The sequence below is a fragment of the Eretmochelys imbricata genome, chromosome 1 (genome assembly GCF_965152235.1).
Source record: "Eretmochelys imbricata isolate rEreImb1 chromosome 1, rEreImb1.hap1, whole genome shotgun sequence".
NCBI classification, from domain to species: Eukaryota; Metazoa; Chordata; order Testudines; family Cheloniidae; genus Eretmochelys; species Eretmochelys imbricata.
Genome location: NC_135572.1, coordinates 345,252,172 through 345,270,864, shown reverse-complemented (window position 1 = coordinate 345,270,864; position 18,693 = coordinate 345,252,172). Strand labels below are relative to the sequence as shown.

The 18,693-nt window shown below is 44.6% G+C and overlaps 1 protein-coding gene across 1 annotated transcript; it reads right to left on the bottom strand.

Annotated features, from left to right (window-relative positions):
• Nucleotides 1-509: 509 nt before the first annotated feature.
• On the bottom strand, nt 510-12,659 carry UCMA (upper zone of growth plate and cartilage matrix associated). The gene is made up of 5 exons (XM_077807886.1): nt 12,602-12,659; nt 12,006-12,071; nt 11,789-11,884; nt 5,769-5,867; nt 510-607 (listed from the first exon to the last, which is right to left on the bottom strand). The coding sequence occupies exons 1-5, from the start codon at nt 12,657-12,659 to the stop codon at nt 510-512; spliced, it is 417 nt and encodes a 138-aa protein (XP_077664012.1).
• Between the last annotated feature and the right edge of the window lie 6,034 nt (nt 12,660-18,693).

Here is an 18,693-nt window from a genome sequence, read left to right as displayed (position 1 = left end):
GCAGAAGCTAATACTACTGTTTAATTAAACAACTATTAGAATGTTAATACAGTTCCTTTTTTTTAAACTTAAAGTAAAATATTACAGAGACTCTGGGATTACAGCAAACATAAATTTGCTTTTCAGTGATTCCCAAGATACAGTGATTTAAAAAAAAAATTCTTATCTGTTTACATAAGACAAATTCTAAACAGCCTAAACTATCCTGATTTATACATGTCTCAGGGACCTAATTCTGTCTGCATTGTTCCACTTTTGTGTTTTAAATCCAGATTTTGTCACACATCCAGGCACCTCAAAATACAAAGCAAAGCAGCACCCTATGAGAAGCTCTATCCATTAAAACAGAGTCAATGCAAATACTATAGGAGGAGGGCTTGGTGGAGTAGATTCCACAGTGGGATCCATGACATGGCCAAGACTTTGGAAATGTGGTGGCTTCTTTGGTGTCCTGTGAACGGCTTAGTCAGCAAATATTTAACTTTTTTTTTAGTTCACTCTTCTTACATCTAGATGTGGTGACGGTTGTACATGTAAGATGGGTAGAGACCGTCGTAGTGATATTGACGCCATTGCTCGATCTGTTCCCGGCTTCTCTCCTGTTGCTCTGTAGATGTGGGTGGGGAGTAGAAATAACAAGAGACAATGTGAACTGCGATTCATTTTCGGACAGCCAACTAATCTAATGCCAAATGTACTAGCAACATTGAAATGGGGGCAAGGACTGTTGGCTCTCAAATCTCCAACTGCGCATCCCTGACTGTCAAGTTGTGTATAACATATAAAGGGAGGTTGTGGGGGAGGTTAGGCCGAGCGTACTTCCCCAAAGGCTGAGGGTTTGAATGTAGGCGTTTGGCCCATTATAAGGACAGCTGTCTTTTTTTGCACTGTTCAGATCTGAATCCTCGTTTCGTGACTCGGGTCCACCTCTGATTTGTGAGCTTTCCTCATCCCCAACTTTCAGTTGGAGTTAAAAAAAAAAAAAGAAAAAGAAAAAAACCCCACAAAATGTCAATGCAAATCTTGGTCAAAAGCACCAACTTGCACCTATTTTCATGATATGTCCGTGAGATGTGGCACTCACATAGTTCGGTGGTGGGTGCCAGTATAAGAACCTAGAGAGAGATTTTTGCAGGATTTCCTTGCAAACCCCAAGCCTGCTCAGTTTTCCTGAAACAGGGTCTGGGTTTGCTCAAAAGTTTAGTGTTCATGAACATTAGCAAACCTTTCAACATGCTGAGTTTCTAGACTGTAACAGGGGGTTGGACTAGATGATCTCCTGAGGTCCCTTCCAACCCTGATATTCTATGATTCTTTGATTCTAAAAAAAGAGGTACATTACATGGGCCTCTGTGTTTTGTTGTGAATATTTTGCACAGCATGACCCTCTTCCTACCTCCAACATATACTGGATCCAGGTTTACTATTTCAGGTTGATCTATCTAGGTACCTACCTGCCCCATCACGACTGTATCTTTGTGATATCCTTGCAAACACACAATTAATGGGAGGATTTTAATGTTCACTATTAGTGATCTTGGGGAAGTGGCGAAAGGTTGTCTTACAATTTATTTATTTCGATGTATGGTTCTTCAAATCATCATCAAATTATTCATTAACCCATCAGCTGCTGGTCTGCCATAGGCCATGGTGCCATCCATTTATATGCTACTGAAGTCATAGCTGACATATTTGGTAGTACAACAGGATGCATCACCTTGGTGATGCTTTGAGTGTTGGGCTTTAGATGAAGTAAGTTACTCTGAATGTCATACAATGGTGTCCCTCACATCTGTCAACTGGCTTTGAGTGTTCTAGGTACGTCCCCCGCATGTCTGGATCACACGGCTGCATGAAGTCCAGATTAACTGTCTGATGAGTAAAGCATGCTCAAGCTATTGTCAAGTTAGCCTGCACCTGCTGTGCTGCTCAATGCCACAGGTGTGTCCTGATCACCCATTAACAAGTGTAAACTCTGGACCTTACATAAACCTTGGATAGGTGCATCTTAATATCCACACTCTCCTAAGCACTTATTTGGTTGGACAATGCCAGTGTTCTAAGGTTAATTTCAATAGTATGGCACAGGCCCACAGCAGCACAGTGTGTCCAGTGCCAGGGCTAGCAGGTAATAGATAAAAATAATCAGGTGTTTAGGTCTCTTAAGCCTACATTTAATTTCTTAAGGGCAGGTCTACACTATGGACCTCCAGTTATGCAACTCCAGCTACGTGAATAATATAGCTGGAGTCGACGTACCTTAGGTCAACTTATTGCAGTGTCTACACTGGGCTGGATCGACAGGAGAAACTCTCCCATTGACTTACCTTATGCTTCTCATTCCGGTGGAGTATCGGAGTCGACGGGAGAGCGATCGGTGATCGATTTAGCAAGTCTTAACTAGACCCGCTAAGTCGACCTCCGGTGGATCAGTTGCCATAGCATCAATCCACGGTAAGTGGAGACAAGCCCCGAGTCTCTTCTTTTCTCAAAGGCACAAATATAGACATTCTCCAAAGCACCATTTTAAAACAGTGTGGATACAGTACTGGACTGGGACTCGGGAGACCTGGGGTCTATTCCTAGCTGTGCTACTGGCCTGCTGGGTGGCCCTGGGCAAGTAATTTCACCATTCTCTGCCTCAGTTTCCCCATCTGTAATATGGGGATAATGATAGCGACTGTCTCTGTAAAGTCCTTTGAGATCTACTGATGAAAAGTGCTATATAGGAGGTGGGTATTATTTATTTTATCTGGAAAGTCAGACTATTTTGACAATCTTCTCAAAACAATAGACTCTCATATTCTGTACATGTGTCACCATGACAGTTCTGGCATAAAACCAAAAATGTAATAAAGATGGGGCAATAAAAATAACTAATGCTTTTGGGTGAGTTTTTACCATTAGAATCATTTTCCTCATTTAAAAGGATGTACTGCAGAGCTGCTGAGAATTTGGCTTGGTTAGCCACTTCGATGTGAGGTTTCAGAAATACCTCCATGGATGTCTTTATTATGCCAAGTGAAAACCAGTCCCTTCCGTTGCTGTCTTTACCTTTAACCACTTCACTGAACAGTCATCCCATAAATGGTTTTCACTACTCATTCTCTGGAGGGAACTAGCTGAAATGTCTGTACGGCCACTTGGTCATTTTTTTTGGGAAGGTCTGTTATGGAATGCTTTCTTACTGCAAGTATAGTCTCCACCATACAGAAAACGTATGGAGGAGCATCTGAAAGACCATTGTCATAGGGCCATCCCCACATCATAGTAATGGGAAGGCATCACACAAGAGCAATGGGTTTACTAACTGAATAACTGCGCTGTTAATGTCCCCCATTCATGTCCTGTCAATGAGGCCTTGCGTCTAAAGTTTGTTATGGGCAAAGTGAGAGAAGTATCAAGTGCAGGAAAAAAATACATGTAGAAAGAAATGCTGCCATTGCTGGAAGAAAGACAACCAAGGAGAAAGAAAACTGTTCATGTTTTATTTAGATGTCTATTTCCAGAAATTTGGAGGAACGATTTAGTTGCATACAACTAGTCTAAAAAGTCTATTTAAAATTTTGCCCTCTTTGTTCTCTTCAAGAACTCCTTCTAGACTCTCTTATTTTTGTTGGATACATGTACAAAGAAATAGGACATCTTTCCACTTATATCAATTCAATGGCTGAGAAGCAAAAATATTTTCATTAGTGACTTGAATAATGGAGTGGAGAGTACGCTTATAATATATGCAGATGACACCAAGCTAGGAGGCGTTGCAAGCACTTTGGAAGAGAAGATTAGAATTCAAAATGATATGGATACATTGGAGAATTGGTCTGAAATCAATACGATGAAATTCGATAAAGATAAGTGCGAAGTACTACATTTGGGAAGAAAAATGAAATGCACAAAATGGGAACTAACTGGCTAGGCAGCAGCACTGCTGAAGAGGATCTGGACGTTACAATGGATCCCAAATTGAATGTGAATCAACGATATGTTGCTGTTGCGAAAAAGGCTAATATCATACTGGAGTGTATTAACAGAAGTGTTGTATGTAAGACATGGGAGGTAATGCTCCATTCGGCACTAGTGTGGCTTCAGCTGGAGTTTGTGTCCTGTTCTAGGAGCCACACTCTCAGAAAGATGTGGACAAATTGGAGAAAGTCCAGAGGAACGCAACAAAAATGATCAAAGGTTTAGAAAACCTGACTAAGAGGAAAGATGGGAAAAAATTGGCTTGTGTTGGCTTTAGGAAAGAAGTCTGAGGGGGGACCTGATAACAGTCACCAAATATGTGAAGGGAGACAGTGCTCAATTGTTCTCAATGTCCACTGAAGTTAGAACAGAAGTAATGGGCTGAATCTGCAGCCAGGGAGATGTACGTTAGATATTAGGAAAAACTTTCTAACTCTAAGGGTAATTAAACTCTGGAATAGGCTTCCAAGGGAGGTTGTGGAATCCCCAGCACCAGAGGGTTTTAAGGACAGATTGGACAAACACCTGTCAGGGATGGTCTAGGTTTACTTGGCAAGCATGAGGGGCTGGACTTGATGACCTATTGAGGTCCTTTCCAGACCTACATTTCTATGATGTGCTACTTTGCCTTTCTCTTACATTGTTCATTCAGGGATCCAAAAGTGTTTTACTAGCATTAATCAATCAGGCCCCACCGTTCCTCTCTGATGTAGCCTAACTTTACAGATGGGTAAACTAGGCAAGTCGCTCCCCAGTGTCACACAGCAAGTCATTGGCTCATGTTCTGGGCTTCTGCTCCAATTTTTAGAGCATCAGACTGAGAGTCCGATGACCTGGGTTCTATTCCCAGTTCTGCTGTTTGACCTTCATCAAAACACTTACCCCACTGTGTATTGGTTTATCCATGTACTAATCTTTAAGTGATAAATGTAGGGAAACTGCTAGTTAAAGCTGCTTCTCACCTTGTTACATGACACTGCATGCAGCCAGCATTTAAAACTACCCACTCTTCAACCTCCTGGGGTTTTGTATAGTGATTCTATTGCTCAACACAGGGTGCTACCATCATGCACATTCCTCAGACGGAAATGTTACCATGCAGGATGCAAAGCCCAGTTGAAACCAGTGGGGTTTCATATATGTGGGATGTGGAATGATGGCCTCCAGGTACAGTGTGTGGCATGGAGGAGTTGCTGCTTACAGTGGTTAGCAGTGACTTTCTAAGAGCTCTCTGCCGGCTACAATGTGTGGAAGCAGTAAGGAAATGCAACCCAAGAGACATTCTACATTCCTAAAATCCCATCCCAAAAAACAGAAGCCTCATTCCAGCATCCCCTTTTCACCTTAAGGCAATAAATAAAACCTCATGGAATAGGCTTTCACAGTGGCAGTGTCCTCCAGGCAGGGACAGGGAAGAGACTCCATAGAATCACCCCTAGGAAATGCAAACCTGGAATCCCATTATATAGTCCTATCTAGAATTAGAGCATCACCGGTAGGTGGGGATATAAATCATACGGTATATGACAGAATATTGAGCCTGTGGGAATGAACGATGTGAAACCCCTGTAGAATTTGGCAAGAGTTGCTCTCTCGAGTAAAGAGTTTGATTGTAAGTACGTTGGAGCAGGGGCTGTCATTTATTATATTTTTGTACAGGACCTAGCCAACAGGGCCCAACCACATTGTGGCCTTTAGGTGCTGCTACCATATCAATGTTAAATAACACTAATAATAAATAATAATAATATCCTACCAGCCTGCAGCTAAAGTTTCAATTTTTGTTGTTTTGCTGTTCTTACCTTTATGTTCTTCCTTGACAAAATTCTCAAACTTGTTCCTTTGCTCTTCAAAGTACTCCCTCCTTTGCTCATCAGCAATCAGCATCTGCCGGGTCTCCGCTGCGTAAGAGATGTTTATTGTATTAGCAGCAAAAAAAATCTTAAGAAGCCAGAGCATAACTTTTGTCCTCAAAACCCAATGAATCTGATTAGCCTTGTATAGCAGCACCTGTATCCTGGGCTTTCACTGGAGGCTTAGCTGCTAAAGTCCTTGTTTACAGCAGGCTTTCTAGACAATCTGTATGTATTTCATCATCCCATTGTGCAGCACAATGAAACAATACATGCGATGATGCTGGTAGAGAAATTGCTAGCTCCCGTGTTTTGCCTTTTAAATTGCATAGGAAAAACACAGGTTGTTCTAATTTAGTTTGGTGGATTACAGTTATCATATTTGTCCAATGATTTAAAACCCTGTGATAAATGCCTACTAGCTAAAACTTCCTAATGAAAAGTTCCCAATGAAAATGAAACCTTATGACATTGGCTGGCTTTGGGATGTTACTACACTGTCAGAATGCATACCATGTTTGTTGAAAAGTTCGCTATGTATTCAAATAGAGAGGAGCCCAAATTGATCCAGTCAACCTTTAATTTCAGGATGTGGATTAGAATCAAATCCTTGGTTCTGAACCTGGCCTCATGGCTTTGGGATTGTGTTCCCAATCTTTGACCCTGCTCTGTGCCCTTTCAGCTGTTCCACAGTGGGACAGAGCAGGGTCAAACAGCTGGCTGGAGAATTGCCCTTGCACAGGTGAATTTCAGGGTGGCAAAGATGGCATAGCAGGCTCTCATGGCATAGTCATCTCCTCTTCTCTGGGGCATGCTGAGGCAGGAGGTGGCATGGGAAGAGTCCCCTGTGCTCTAGCAATCCTGGTTGAAAGAATAGCTCCTTGGGGGCTATAAACAGCCAGCATAATTTAGGGTAGCCGTCAAGTCTCTCTAAATTGCAGTGGGGGCCAAACCGGACCCTGGCTGTCCCCAAGACTGGAGTGGCAACAAGATGACCTAATACTCCTCTGTCTTTACCTTTTGGATCTTGAACCAAGGATCTGGCCCTGGTCTGGATACAGCCCCAGATGGTGGAAATCTTCTGTGACTTTCTTCAGTCACACTATTTCTGCCCAAGATGGCAGAAAGTGAACAGGAAAAACTAATTTTGTGAGATTTCTGCTATTTTGGGTTGAAATCTCATTAAAACAGCTACGAAGATGACATCATCTAGCCCTGGTTTGGTCATTTACACCTTGCCTGGTGATAATTTAGGGTCCAATCTTAGAAGGTGTAGGTTTCTGCCAGAAGATGAATTTTTCTGGAAAATGAGTTTTAGTTGGAATTTGATAAGATTTTTGCTACGGTATTTTGGTAAGAGAGGCAATTGTTGTGCATATCCTCAAGATGCTTGTGCTTCATCTGTCCATTTACTTATACATATTTTTTACATCACTTTCTTTTCCTCTATTTCTTACATCACTCTTTCTCTCTGTGTTTTTACCTGTTGGCTTGCATGAAAATGCAAAGTAAATAGCCAATTTCTATTTACAGCCATTCTTAAAATATAGCTTTAGAAATTACGGTCTTGCTCAGTGGATGGACAGACCTAGATAAAGTAACTTTGTTTTAGGGACCCAGGAGAATTTTTACCAGCTGGTTTGTTGAATCAATTCCCAAAGAGTTCAAAGTGTTTTTTCAGGCAATAAGTAACAAGATAAAAGCTCCCACCACAGACCATGCATTTCCGCTGTACCCGTGCTTTGCTGCAGAGGTAGCAACCCACACTTGCGACAAGAAAGGTTGAACTCTCAAGAACCAGGCCTGTTACTTCTCACCCTATTATCAAATAGGATGCAACCAGAGAAAAGGCTCTCAGACAATTGAATAAATCTCACTGTACACATGGGACTGGGAACTGAACTGAGAGCATCCTGAAGAATGTTACTGGATAACTGAGGGTGCAAGCTAAAGGAGCCTGTTTGAACGACAACAGAGTTGGCTAATCCGGCCCATTCTAAAGATAGCCGTGAGTCATTATTATCCAGGAGAGATTCTTGGAAGGAACACTTGTAAAAGACAGTGGAAAGCAAGAGCTGTGACCACTTTATAGAAAGTCTTTGCCATATGCTTGTATGGTTCCTAGTGTAATGCCAACAGTTGTCGGCGGGCGGGATCGAACTGGGGGACCTCTGGAGCTTAGTGCATGAGCCTCTACTGCATGAGCTAAAAACCAACTGCCTGTGAGCTCAGGCCATAGAGCAGACTTATTTTATCTCTCTCTTTAAGTAGTCTTGGTGCCACTAGATGGGACAGAACACCACACCCAGAAGATGTGTGGGTTACACTAGCACAACGGGGCTCCATCTTGGGGGCAATGTAAATGTTAAACACTGATAATCAAAACTAATCCTATAAATAAATGAATTGTTTGTACTGATGGCCCTACATGTCATTAGTCAAAAGACTATAGGTATTCAAAATAGAGAAGGTCCAGCTGGTCTCCTTAGCCAATGCAAAAAGAACATGAAAGAACAATTTTCCAATCCAGTGCTTCAGAGGCAGAGCAAAGTGAACTTCAGATGAGTAGAAAGAAGTGAGGGATAGAAGTGCAGGGATTTAATCGAGGCAGCAAACTTGAGGAAGTGGAAAATTAATGCTTTTCCTTCAGATATAATAAGAAGGAGGAGTTCACGCAACAGAGCAGAGCTAATTTCTGTATAGCGCTAGACTTGGAACCAATGAAAGAAAACACAATTAGCTCATTTTCTTTGGGTTTGTTTAAAGGTATAGATATTGATAATAGGTATTACATCAATTCCCATGTGTATTTTTAAAAGTGGCTGAACACCTGAAAGTTGAGAAACCTGCTTTGTGACATTGGAAAAGAGATGAATGTAAGAACAGCTTTAAGAAAGTGGAATATAAATATATTGGCTTAAAGAAGAAGGTAACATGACCACTGATTAAAGAACTGTAGGAAGGAGATGAGAATGGCTGAGGAAAATGAATGGGAACAAGTATTGAGTTAATCTTCTGTTCCAAGATCTATCATAGCTCTGGATGCGGTATTGACCCCAAGGTAGACCATTGCACAATTAGTTATATTGGAGAGGTATTGCATGTTCCTCTGAAACATCCAGTAATATCCGCCATTGTTGGAGACAGATGGGCCTGTGGTCTGCTCCAGTCTGCCAACTACTTAAGGTCTCGTATTTTTGAGCACAGCCTAGAATAAACAATATTTTATGTTCTCCTTCTCATTGGCATCACTTTGAATCTGTACCAATGCTGGGGTACAGGTCTTTGCTGGTTTGGGGAAGGGGAGAACTGTCCTTACATTTAGCATATGATCATCTATGTTGGTACTCAGACTCGGTTCAGATGTGATCTGATTAGACTGGAAGTTTAGCAGAGTCTTCATTTAGGTTTCAGGTTGGGTTTGGGTAACTGGAAATATCCTTATTTCAGGACAGTGCTGGAGAGGTACAGGCTCCTTGCATCTTTTTTTTTTTTATGATGAGTGATAGGAAAAAAACTTGATGGGTCAAATTTCTCTTTCACCTACAGCAGCATAAATCCAGTGTAACACCACTCAGAGTAACTGAAAGAAAAATATAGACCAGTGCCTCTTTCTAAAACATCAGGCTACAGAAGAGAGAAGATGTACCATAAGCTTCCCGAATGTGCCTCAATTCTGATCTGCCATGCAAATTGCCAGTCAGATCCAGGACATCTGGACATCTCCAAGGTATAATTTTCTGTTCATGCTAAATATTCCCAGGGGAATAGGACAAAAAGCACCAGGCTCCTCCTAACCCATAACATAAGGATGTGATTGGAATTGTGCATTGATAAAAGGCTGGTAATGTAACCAACTGTGCCATCTGATGCTAGTATTTGACAAGAATGGGTACATTCAACCTATCTTGAGTGGGAGGAAATTGTTCTGGTTCCCATCAGCCAAAGCCAGCTGAATCTCTATCTGGATGCAACCCTTTATAGAATAAACCAGTACTTGTTTGATGGAGGGTGACTAACCTATTTTTCTGCCATGGTTCAGAGACACTTCTACATCGCTCACTAGTAAAGGAAGTGACAGAGTTAGCCCTTTGTGTTACAGGATACAAATATCATGAAGCTGTTTAATTTATTAAGCACTTATTGCTAAGCACATGTGTTCTGCACATGGTGAGAGGGGAGGCCATCAATAGTAAAATCATAACCTGGGCCCAGTGTCCCAGCCAAAGCTCCCCATCACCAGATCACTTATGCATGGAAGGATACATGGAAATGGGGGTTCTTGGTTAAACTGGATTAAACAGAAAGGATGTACAATGATTCTGTGGACTCTGGCTACACTTTGTTAGAGAGGGAGTTCTAGAGATCAGACCCGACCACTACGAAGCTCTTGTATCTCAGCCTGATCCCAGTTTGAACATCAGGAGGCTGACCATGGACAATCCCGCTGCTCAGTTATTTGGTGGAACATCATCCACAAGTAATGACCATATAATCTGCAGGCCTGTGCATATTTAATAAAACCACTGGGCCAGATTTTGCTCTGAGTCACACCAGTGTAAACCTGTTCACTTCAGTGGAATTGTGTATTGGAATAGTGACTTCAGTGGGTTTACCCTGATGCAAATGAGAATACATTCTGACCCAAAGGCTTTATTAAATGACTGGGAAAATAGGTTATATGGTATATTGCTTCTGGACGATAGCCCATCAAGTAACTGAGATCAGCAATCGAATGGCAGAAGGTTGATCGTGCTCACTTTATATAACCCATTAAAATATTACATTATTGGTTACCTCACTGCAAGCATTGTTTTTATAGACCCTGTTGTAACTTACCTGTAATGGTAATCATCCTCCTCCTATATGTTTATTACCCAATTACATGGACACTACCTGGTAATTACAATGTAATTAAATAGTCAACAGTTAACATACTATTATATAGTAATTACATGATATTTGTGCCCTGTATTTTAAAGTGTTACCAGTTAAATCAGCCCTCCCTTGCACTTTAACTGAGTTAATTTTCAGATTATTACTGAAAGGTTAACATCTCTCCCAATAACCTAGCTGAAGTTTTGTTGAACCAGAGGACAGATCATTTTACTGTTATCCTCTTCAGTGCTTCAGCAAACAAGCCATGTGAATTAAGTTATGTTTTCCATCCCATGTGGAAATAAAACGGTGTTGTGGAAGCCAGGTGCATATTTCTTAATGCTACATTTGCAAATGTTTTCCAAGAAGAGCTGAAAACATTCATTCAGCACTGGGCCTGAAACCTGCTTGTTATTTACCAGCTTTCATAAGATGACGGTGTGAAAGGAGCTGAGGAGAGGAACTAAATAAGCCCCTATATTCACTTCACCGTGCTGTCCTGCACCTCCTACAGCAGCCTGCTGAGCTCCGTCTGCCCTGCTAGATGTCTCAGCCCTTTTGAAAACCAAGGAATTGGCATCCACTTCAGTTCTATTAGCCAACTTCAAGAGATTTTGCAGATGAAAAATATTTCATTTTCCAAAGTTACCTCTTGTCTCATTTAAAAAGATGCCAATGAACAAACCTCATTTTGGAGAGCTCAGTAATGACTGATCCCTTACACCCACTCAGAAATGATTCGGTATGCCCTAAATCTTCCAAAGTGGAAGCCTGTAAAGTTCAATTTTTTGTCCTTCTCCCATATTATTTTTATTCAATTCATAAAAATTACATTTCCTCCCTGTCCCCCTCACACACTAATCCCTCTGGCGGCCCCCCGAAATTGCTATTTGTAGGTACATTCCGTAATTTAAAATGTAGATAATTGAGAAGAAACCTGTTCTAATCCAAAAGAAACAACAACAACTTTGATCGGTGAATAAATCCTTGTAGAGAGTGGCAAGCAACGTAGGACTGTCTCAAGGGAAGCGGGAGATGAAAGAGGAGCAAAGAAAATACAGCTTTCCATAAACACTCCTGAACAGCCTCACCATTGAGCTCATCTCTGGATTTGGTGGCTCGCTTGCCACGCTTTTTGAAGAAGTTAGAGGCATCTGATTCTTGTATAAAAATCTTCTTTTTCACACCTGAAAGCAAAGAGAGAGGACTTGATCAGCCATGGATAGTAAATAGGGGCATCAATGTACATTTAAAAGCCGTAGGAGCAACTTTTCTCCTCTCCCCCCTAAAATTTTCAGCTCCACTTACTTTCCTTGTCCTCTTCCCCAGCTGCCTTCCTGGTGCCCACAGCAGCACTGTCGCTCTTCTCAAGAACTGGATGACAACAGCACAAACATAGTATTGGGTTCAGTGAAGAAATGCAGCATCCCACAGGAAAAACCTCAAGCAGATGTTGAAAGCTGCTACCTGCTAAAACCCTAAAAAACCTGCAGTCCAATAACAACCTGCCTGGGAAATTCACTTTTACACAGCAAGAGCAACAGTACAATCAGCAGCTATGTAGACATATATTTTTGTGCTCCCGGTTTTTATTTTTGTAGAAAGTCTTAAAAATAGCAATTAACAAGACCTATGAGGACATTTAGTCCAGTTTATCCCACTATATTTAAAAAATTGTCTGTATATTCCTAGTATAACTTGATGCCTAAATCCTTTAGAGAGTGTGATAGATTACAGTGGATTAGATTAGCTTCTCACATACTCCCTCATGCTCATTTGACTAGCAATGTGGTAAATGACAGTGTTCTTATGTTACCCCAATGACACGAGTTCAGATTTCTATCATTCCTTGCTGAAATTCTATGCTTCCTGCTGGCACTATTATTACTCTGGATCATACATACCAACCAAGAGCACAAAAGTTGCAAGGCAAGAGAGAAAAAGGATTTCTTTCCAGTTCATCTTTGTTGCGCTCCAGTTGACTCCTCAGAAAAATAGTGAATATCACAAGAAGTTTCTTGAGATCTGCTTGCAAATTCCTCCTGTTAGCTGGAAAAGGAAGCAGGGAGCTGGGATGTCACTGTGGGAAAGAGGAGGGGCACGGGGTAGCACTTCAGTTGGCTGCTCATTGCCAGATCAAAGGAGGTTTCAGGCAACTTGAAAACATCTATCTGAGACATATCCTGTGGTCATCAGCATTTTGATGGAAGTCAGCGTTACAAACTGCCAGGCAGGTGATGGGTGATGATTATTACAAGCAAAAGATTATTGCTTATTATTTTTGGTCATCTATTGTATATAGTTTAAAATGCAATTAAACTCTGAAAAAAAAAACCCCACCCCTTTGTACTCAGCAGATCTGCTCTCTGCTGTATCAGAGTCAAATCTAGTGAGTTTAGTGACTATAAGCTTTCAGTGCTTTTTTAACTTCCGTTAGCCCTCCAGAGTCAGCCCAGCTAAGAAAGGAGCCTGATTCTATTGTTTCTAGTGCATTACGAGCAGAATGGTTTACTAGGCTCATTCATTTACACCTGTACAAGTGCCAATGAAGGCAATGCGGCTGCACGGGTGTCACTGAGGACGTAAACATTAGGGCCTGAATTCTCAGCTGCACCAAGGCCCCTTCACACAGTGCTGGCAGCATAAAGGGGCCTTAAAACTGGGGTATGTTACATAAGTGTCTGAAATTATATCCCTCTGATCTTCTGGAAAGCCATTAAGTATGTGCCCAGAGCTGGGGATATGTAACAGCAGCACAATCAAACCGTGTTTATCTTATATCTTTATCTTATGGAATATAAAAATAATTTGGATACGGTTGGGAGGAGTTTGGCTACCTAATGGGTGCAGGTCAAGAGACATGACCTCATTTTAAACAAGAGGAATTTTTGGACAACTGTGGCTCAATGAGCTGTAGCTCACGAAAGCTTATGCTCAAATAAATTGGTTAGTCTCTAAGGTGCCACAAGTCCTCCTTTTCTTTTTGCAAAGTTTTAGTGTAACAGCTAGGTTGATGTTTGGATGGAATTGCCAGACTTCTTGAAGAACTCCAAAAGAATCTGAATATTGCCTAGGGCTACTTTTAAGCTTCTTATATTACCATATTGCAGGACACTCATCTGTGGAAATGGCTTTCAGAAAATGACATTCTGGAAATAAGACTAACAGATTTTAAGGCCAGTAGGAACCATTACAATCACCTCTTGCATAGCACAAGCCATAGAACGTCATCCAGTGATTTCTGCATCAAGTCCAACAACTTTAGGCTGAGCTTCAGCATAGCTCTTAAGAAGACATCCAGTCTTGACTTACAGACTTCAAGCGGTGAAGAATCTATCACATCGCTTGTCGGCTTATTCCACCGGCTAAGTACCCTCACTTTTACATATGTACACCTTATTTCCAGGTTGAATTTGTCTAGCTTCGGCTTCCAGACATTGGATCTTGTCATACTTTGTCTGCTAGATGAAAGAGCTCTCTAGTAACAAATATCTATACTTTCAGCCATATCAGTATATAAATGTGTGTGTATTCGAGGGAAATTGTAAATTCAAGAAAATTAATTCTAGGAAGGTAGAGGGGAAAACTGCAACATGATTTAAAGTCAAGAAAGATAGAAATTTAGTTGGTTGCATCAGTTCACGTTGCCCGCTATATCAGAAGGGAGCACAGAAACAACCCGAGTGAAGGGAAAGAGGTGTTTTACATAGAAAAGGGGGTGATCTCTCTCTTTCAGTGATGATTCACATGCTGGACTGGACATTCCAAGGATCAGAAAAATTGTGTTGGCAGTAGTCAGGTAAAGGAATATACATGAGGGTTTAAAAATAAATAATGGGAATGCTAGAGCTCTGCACTTGGCTTCGTAGCCTGAGAATTCAGTGAATGCGTGGTTTGTATTCTGAATTCCCTGCAGGCCTTGACATTTTGGCACAAATTGGGTGTCACACTTCTTAAGTACAGTATGTGAAATGGGTAAGTCACCAGACCTGTCTGGATCCCGTCTGCTTTTATTAATGATGAATTACCCACCATAAAAAAATAAAAGACAAATATCAGCTTTGTGTTTCCTCCATTAAAATGATGTGCTTATTAGCCACCTAAACAATTAATCATATAGAATTATTCCATCGGGACATGCTGGCGGAAACACAATAGCACACAGCAGGATTTACCACACTGGATCACACAGAGCCCAGCATCCTGATTCCAGTAGTGGCCAATACCTGAAAAAGATGAAAAGAGCCAACAGTGGAGGCGTGCAAAGTTTGGAAATTCTATCCTCCCACTCCACAGCATGAGATTTGATTAAACTTATTATTTCATAAAAGGAGAAGTGATACTAATGAACATAAAGTTAGCCAGACAAGGCTGGTTCCCAGGCAGATGTGCCTGGGAAAAGAACCCTGTGCCATTGTGTAAAGGCGTGTGTGGGCTGTCCCCATGAACCCCCTTGGAAACCCAGTGTGGTGTTGCAGATAGGCTCTGCCTTAATTTCCCCTGAGTGGGGCAGCAATATGTTTGCTATAACAGCCAGGGCAAGGAGAAGCCAACATATACTAACAAAATAGTACATCCCTGTTTCATAAAGCTTCAGAGCAGGGGATATTACAATAAACCTTTCATCAGGAGCCTGATTTAGTGCTCCCGAATTTAAAGGCTACAACACCCAGGCTGAGTCAGTTTAGGCTAGTCTCTTGCTGGGGGATCCCTGAAGGGATTTCGGCATTGCAATGTGCTAAGCGTGACACCACCTAACTTTTAGGCACCTAGAAAATCCAGGAACAGCCCTGCAATCCACCAGGCCAAGTTACACACCTTGGCTCCTTATACAGTGAATGGGGAGAGAATGGCGCCGGAGAATGGGCTCCACAACAGCCAGCTTGCAAAGCGGGGAGCAACGGGAGGTGCTGACCGGAGGGTTCTGTGGTAAACCCCACCCCTCTCTCGACGATGGACCCTTATCTCTGCTGCTCATTCACCAACAGACAACGCTTTGGCGCCAAAGGGGTTCCTTGTGGCAACGAGTTAGGCACCTGTCTTGCTCCACACAGAGGAGGGGGAGGTGATGGTGGGGCCATTCTCCTTACACTTTTAGCCCAGTGGTTAGAGCAGGCCAGCCAACAGCAATTCTGGGGCCCAGGGCAGAACTGTCAATCGGCCCCCGAGCTGCTGGCTACCCTGCTGGGAGCGCTCTTCCGGCACGGTCAGGGCTTCCACATGCCCACCCGGCTGCCTTCGCCGTCATCGGTGCCACCCCACACGTCCCTAGGAGCATAGGCACCAGCTTCCAGCATAGGCGCTTGACCTGCCACTCCATTCTAGGCCCCTTCCCCCAATGCCCCACCCCCCCGTACCTCTTCCCACCCCTGTTCCACCCTCTCCCCGAGGGCACCCCATATACAACTGGTGCCTCCCCATAGTGGGGGAACCACCCCCAGCACATTCTGCTGCTCTCCCTGGCGGGCAAGAGCCCAGGTGGGGAGCAGGAGGGAGACGCTTTTAATGCCGGCCCCTCCTGGTTGCCTTGCCTGGCAGCTGCCTGAAAGAGCCTGGCTGGGGAGGAGGTGGCTTCTGCTCTCCACCCGTCTCGGCTGCTGGGGACCCTGGCACCCGAGCAGGGAGTGGGGATGAGCTGATCAGCAGGGGTTCAGTGGGAGTCTTGTGGATCACAGTAGAACCAGAAGTGGGACTTCGGCACTTAAACCCTAAGTCTGGGGTTAAGGCCCCTAAATACTTCTGTAGATCTCACCTTTAAAGCCTGAGAGAGAAAATAGCTCCCACAGGCTTCTTCCTTACTCTGCTTCCTGTTCCTGTTTAAATAGCCCATCCATCCTAAGGCTTCCTTGATTACGCCCAAGGCTGTTCCAGCTGCATGCTCTAGCCTGTCCCTTAAAGGGGTAGTTCACTCCCTTCACATATGGTCTGGCTTGATTAACTTTTACTGACCTTCATGGGCCTCTCCCACCCCCACCCCAACCCTGCAGGAGGGAGGACTAGCAAATCCACGTAACCCCTGCCTCACCATGTGAATACTGCATGGGAGGTCTCATGGGGGAGTGAAGGGGCGTTCTTGTTGTGACTCCCAAAAAAACCTCCTGCACTTTCACAGCAGAGCCACACCATTTCCTCTGCCTGGGCACCCTCTGCTGCCGTGGGGCAGGGGGCAAGATGAGCCCCTGAAACAACCACGCACGGTTAGTGATGTGTTACTAATATTTTAACAGGACCCTCCCACAAAGGTTTCCTCTTCACCTGTGACAAACCCATGGAGTGGGGGGCCCATGTACTCAAAGAGAGAGGAGAGGGAATGGGAAACCTATTCATGCACTTCCCTATTTAAACAAGAACCCTTTCCCCTAACCACGACCACAATCAAGGAAGAGGGCAAGAACACTTGGCAAACAAACTGAAGTACTGAGGGCAGGTGTTTTGACAAACATTCCGACTAACCATGTGCCTCTGATTCCCAGCTGTGTCCCAGGGCTACGTTTACCTTTCCAGGAGATCATCTCCTCTCCGCACGCTCGCGGGGTCAGCTTCCCCTACATGGGCATTTGCAGCAGCTCCGGCCTCTGCAGGCTTCAGGGAGAGAGTCAGGCCAAGGAACGCTAGAGGCACCAGGAAGGGCTTGTGTCTTCTGCTTCAACAGTTAGTGAGTGTCTCTTGTTGGGAAGCGTAGCTGGCTCTAAGTGCAGAGAGCTGTTTCCCTCCTGGCCCACTCTGGGGGGGGTCACTTCTGTCCCCCTTTCCCAGGCAGGAAAGGGACAGGCAGGATTGAAAATGCTGGCTCTGCTGGGTAAGATGCAGCCCAGGCTGGGGGGGGTCACCTCTGTCCTCTTTCGCCCGGCAGGAAAGAAGCTAAGCAGGAGTGGAAAAGACATGGCTCTGGGTTAAGCACCTCCCACTCCCCCATTTCTGGGAGGGGAGTAATCGCAGAAGGGCAGAGCACCAGATGGAAGATAGTTCCCGAATCCCTACAGTCCGCACAAGCAATTATGCCTCGACTGCGGCGCTTGGGCGCCTCGTCCCCTTTCACTTCCCCGCAAGGTACTAATGGAGGGCACCAGACACAGCATGGACACTGCTGAGGCTGGACAGTGGATAAGGGGCCTTCAGGGCCAGCTCTGTCCTCATGCTGCCTCCTCTATAACAACCCCCTACCCCCAGCGGATCCCTACTCATATCCCAAGCTGACATCTGGCTCATGTGGATCCCTTGCACTAGAGGGGGTAGAGCAGGGGGTGGGAAAACTATGGCCCGCGAGCCAGATCCGGCCCCTCAGGGCTTTGGATCCAGCCTGTGGGATTGCCACCCTGGTGGCGCCGTGCGCCCCGTGCTGGTCCGGGAACCAGCCGGCACCACTTCCCTGTGGCCCCTGGGGAAGAGGGGGGCAGAGGGCTCTGCGTGCTGCCCTTGCCTGTGGGTACCTCCCCTGAAGCTCCCATTGGCTGGGAACGGGGAACCGCGGTCAATGGGAGCTTCGGGGGAGGTAGCCACAGGCAAGGGCAGCGTGCGGAGCCCTCTGCTCCCTCTCCCCCAGGGGCTGCAGGGACGTGGTGCTGGCCACTTCCTGGACGGGCACAGTGCCGGGGCCAGGGTAAGCAGGCAGGGAGCCTGCCCTGGCCCCGGTGTGCGCCGCTGCCCCCCTGGAGCCACTCCAGGTAAGCAACTCCGGGCCAGAGCCCGAATCCCTCCTGCACCCCGCCCCCCAACTCCCTGCCCTAAGCCCCCTGCCTGCACCCCAGCCCCCTTCTCTGAGCTCCCTCCTACACCCCGCACCCCTCCTCTGCCCCAACCACTTGCTCTGCGCCCCTTTCTGCACACCGCATCCCCTCCCATACCCTGCACTCCCTCCCTTCCACACCCCAACCCCCTGCCCCAGCCCTACATTCATGGCCCTGAGAGCAATTTCCCCAACCAGATGTGGCCCTCTGGCCAAAAAGTTTGCCCGCCCCTTGGGTAGAGTGTCTGGAGATCCCATCCTTGAGGGCCA

Bases quoted from the DNA above. Each gene is read 5' to 3' on its own strand.
- UCMA (XM_077807886.1), bottom strand. From the start codon at position 12,659: ATGAACTGGAAAGAAATCCTTTTTCTCTCTTGCCTTGCAACTTTTGTG. The intron at 12,072-12,601 runs GTATGTATGATC...GTTGTCATCCAG, and splicing joins AACTTTTGTGCTCTTGGTTG to TTCTTGAGAAGAGCGACAGT. The intron at 608-5,768 runs GTAAGAACAGCA...CCACATCTACAG, and splicing joins TGTCAAGGAAGAACATAAAG to AGCAACAGGAGAGAAGCCGG.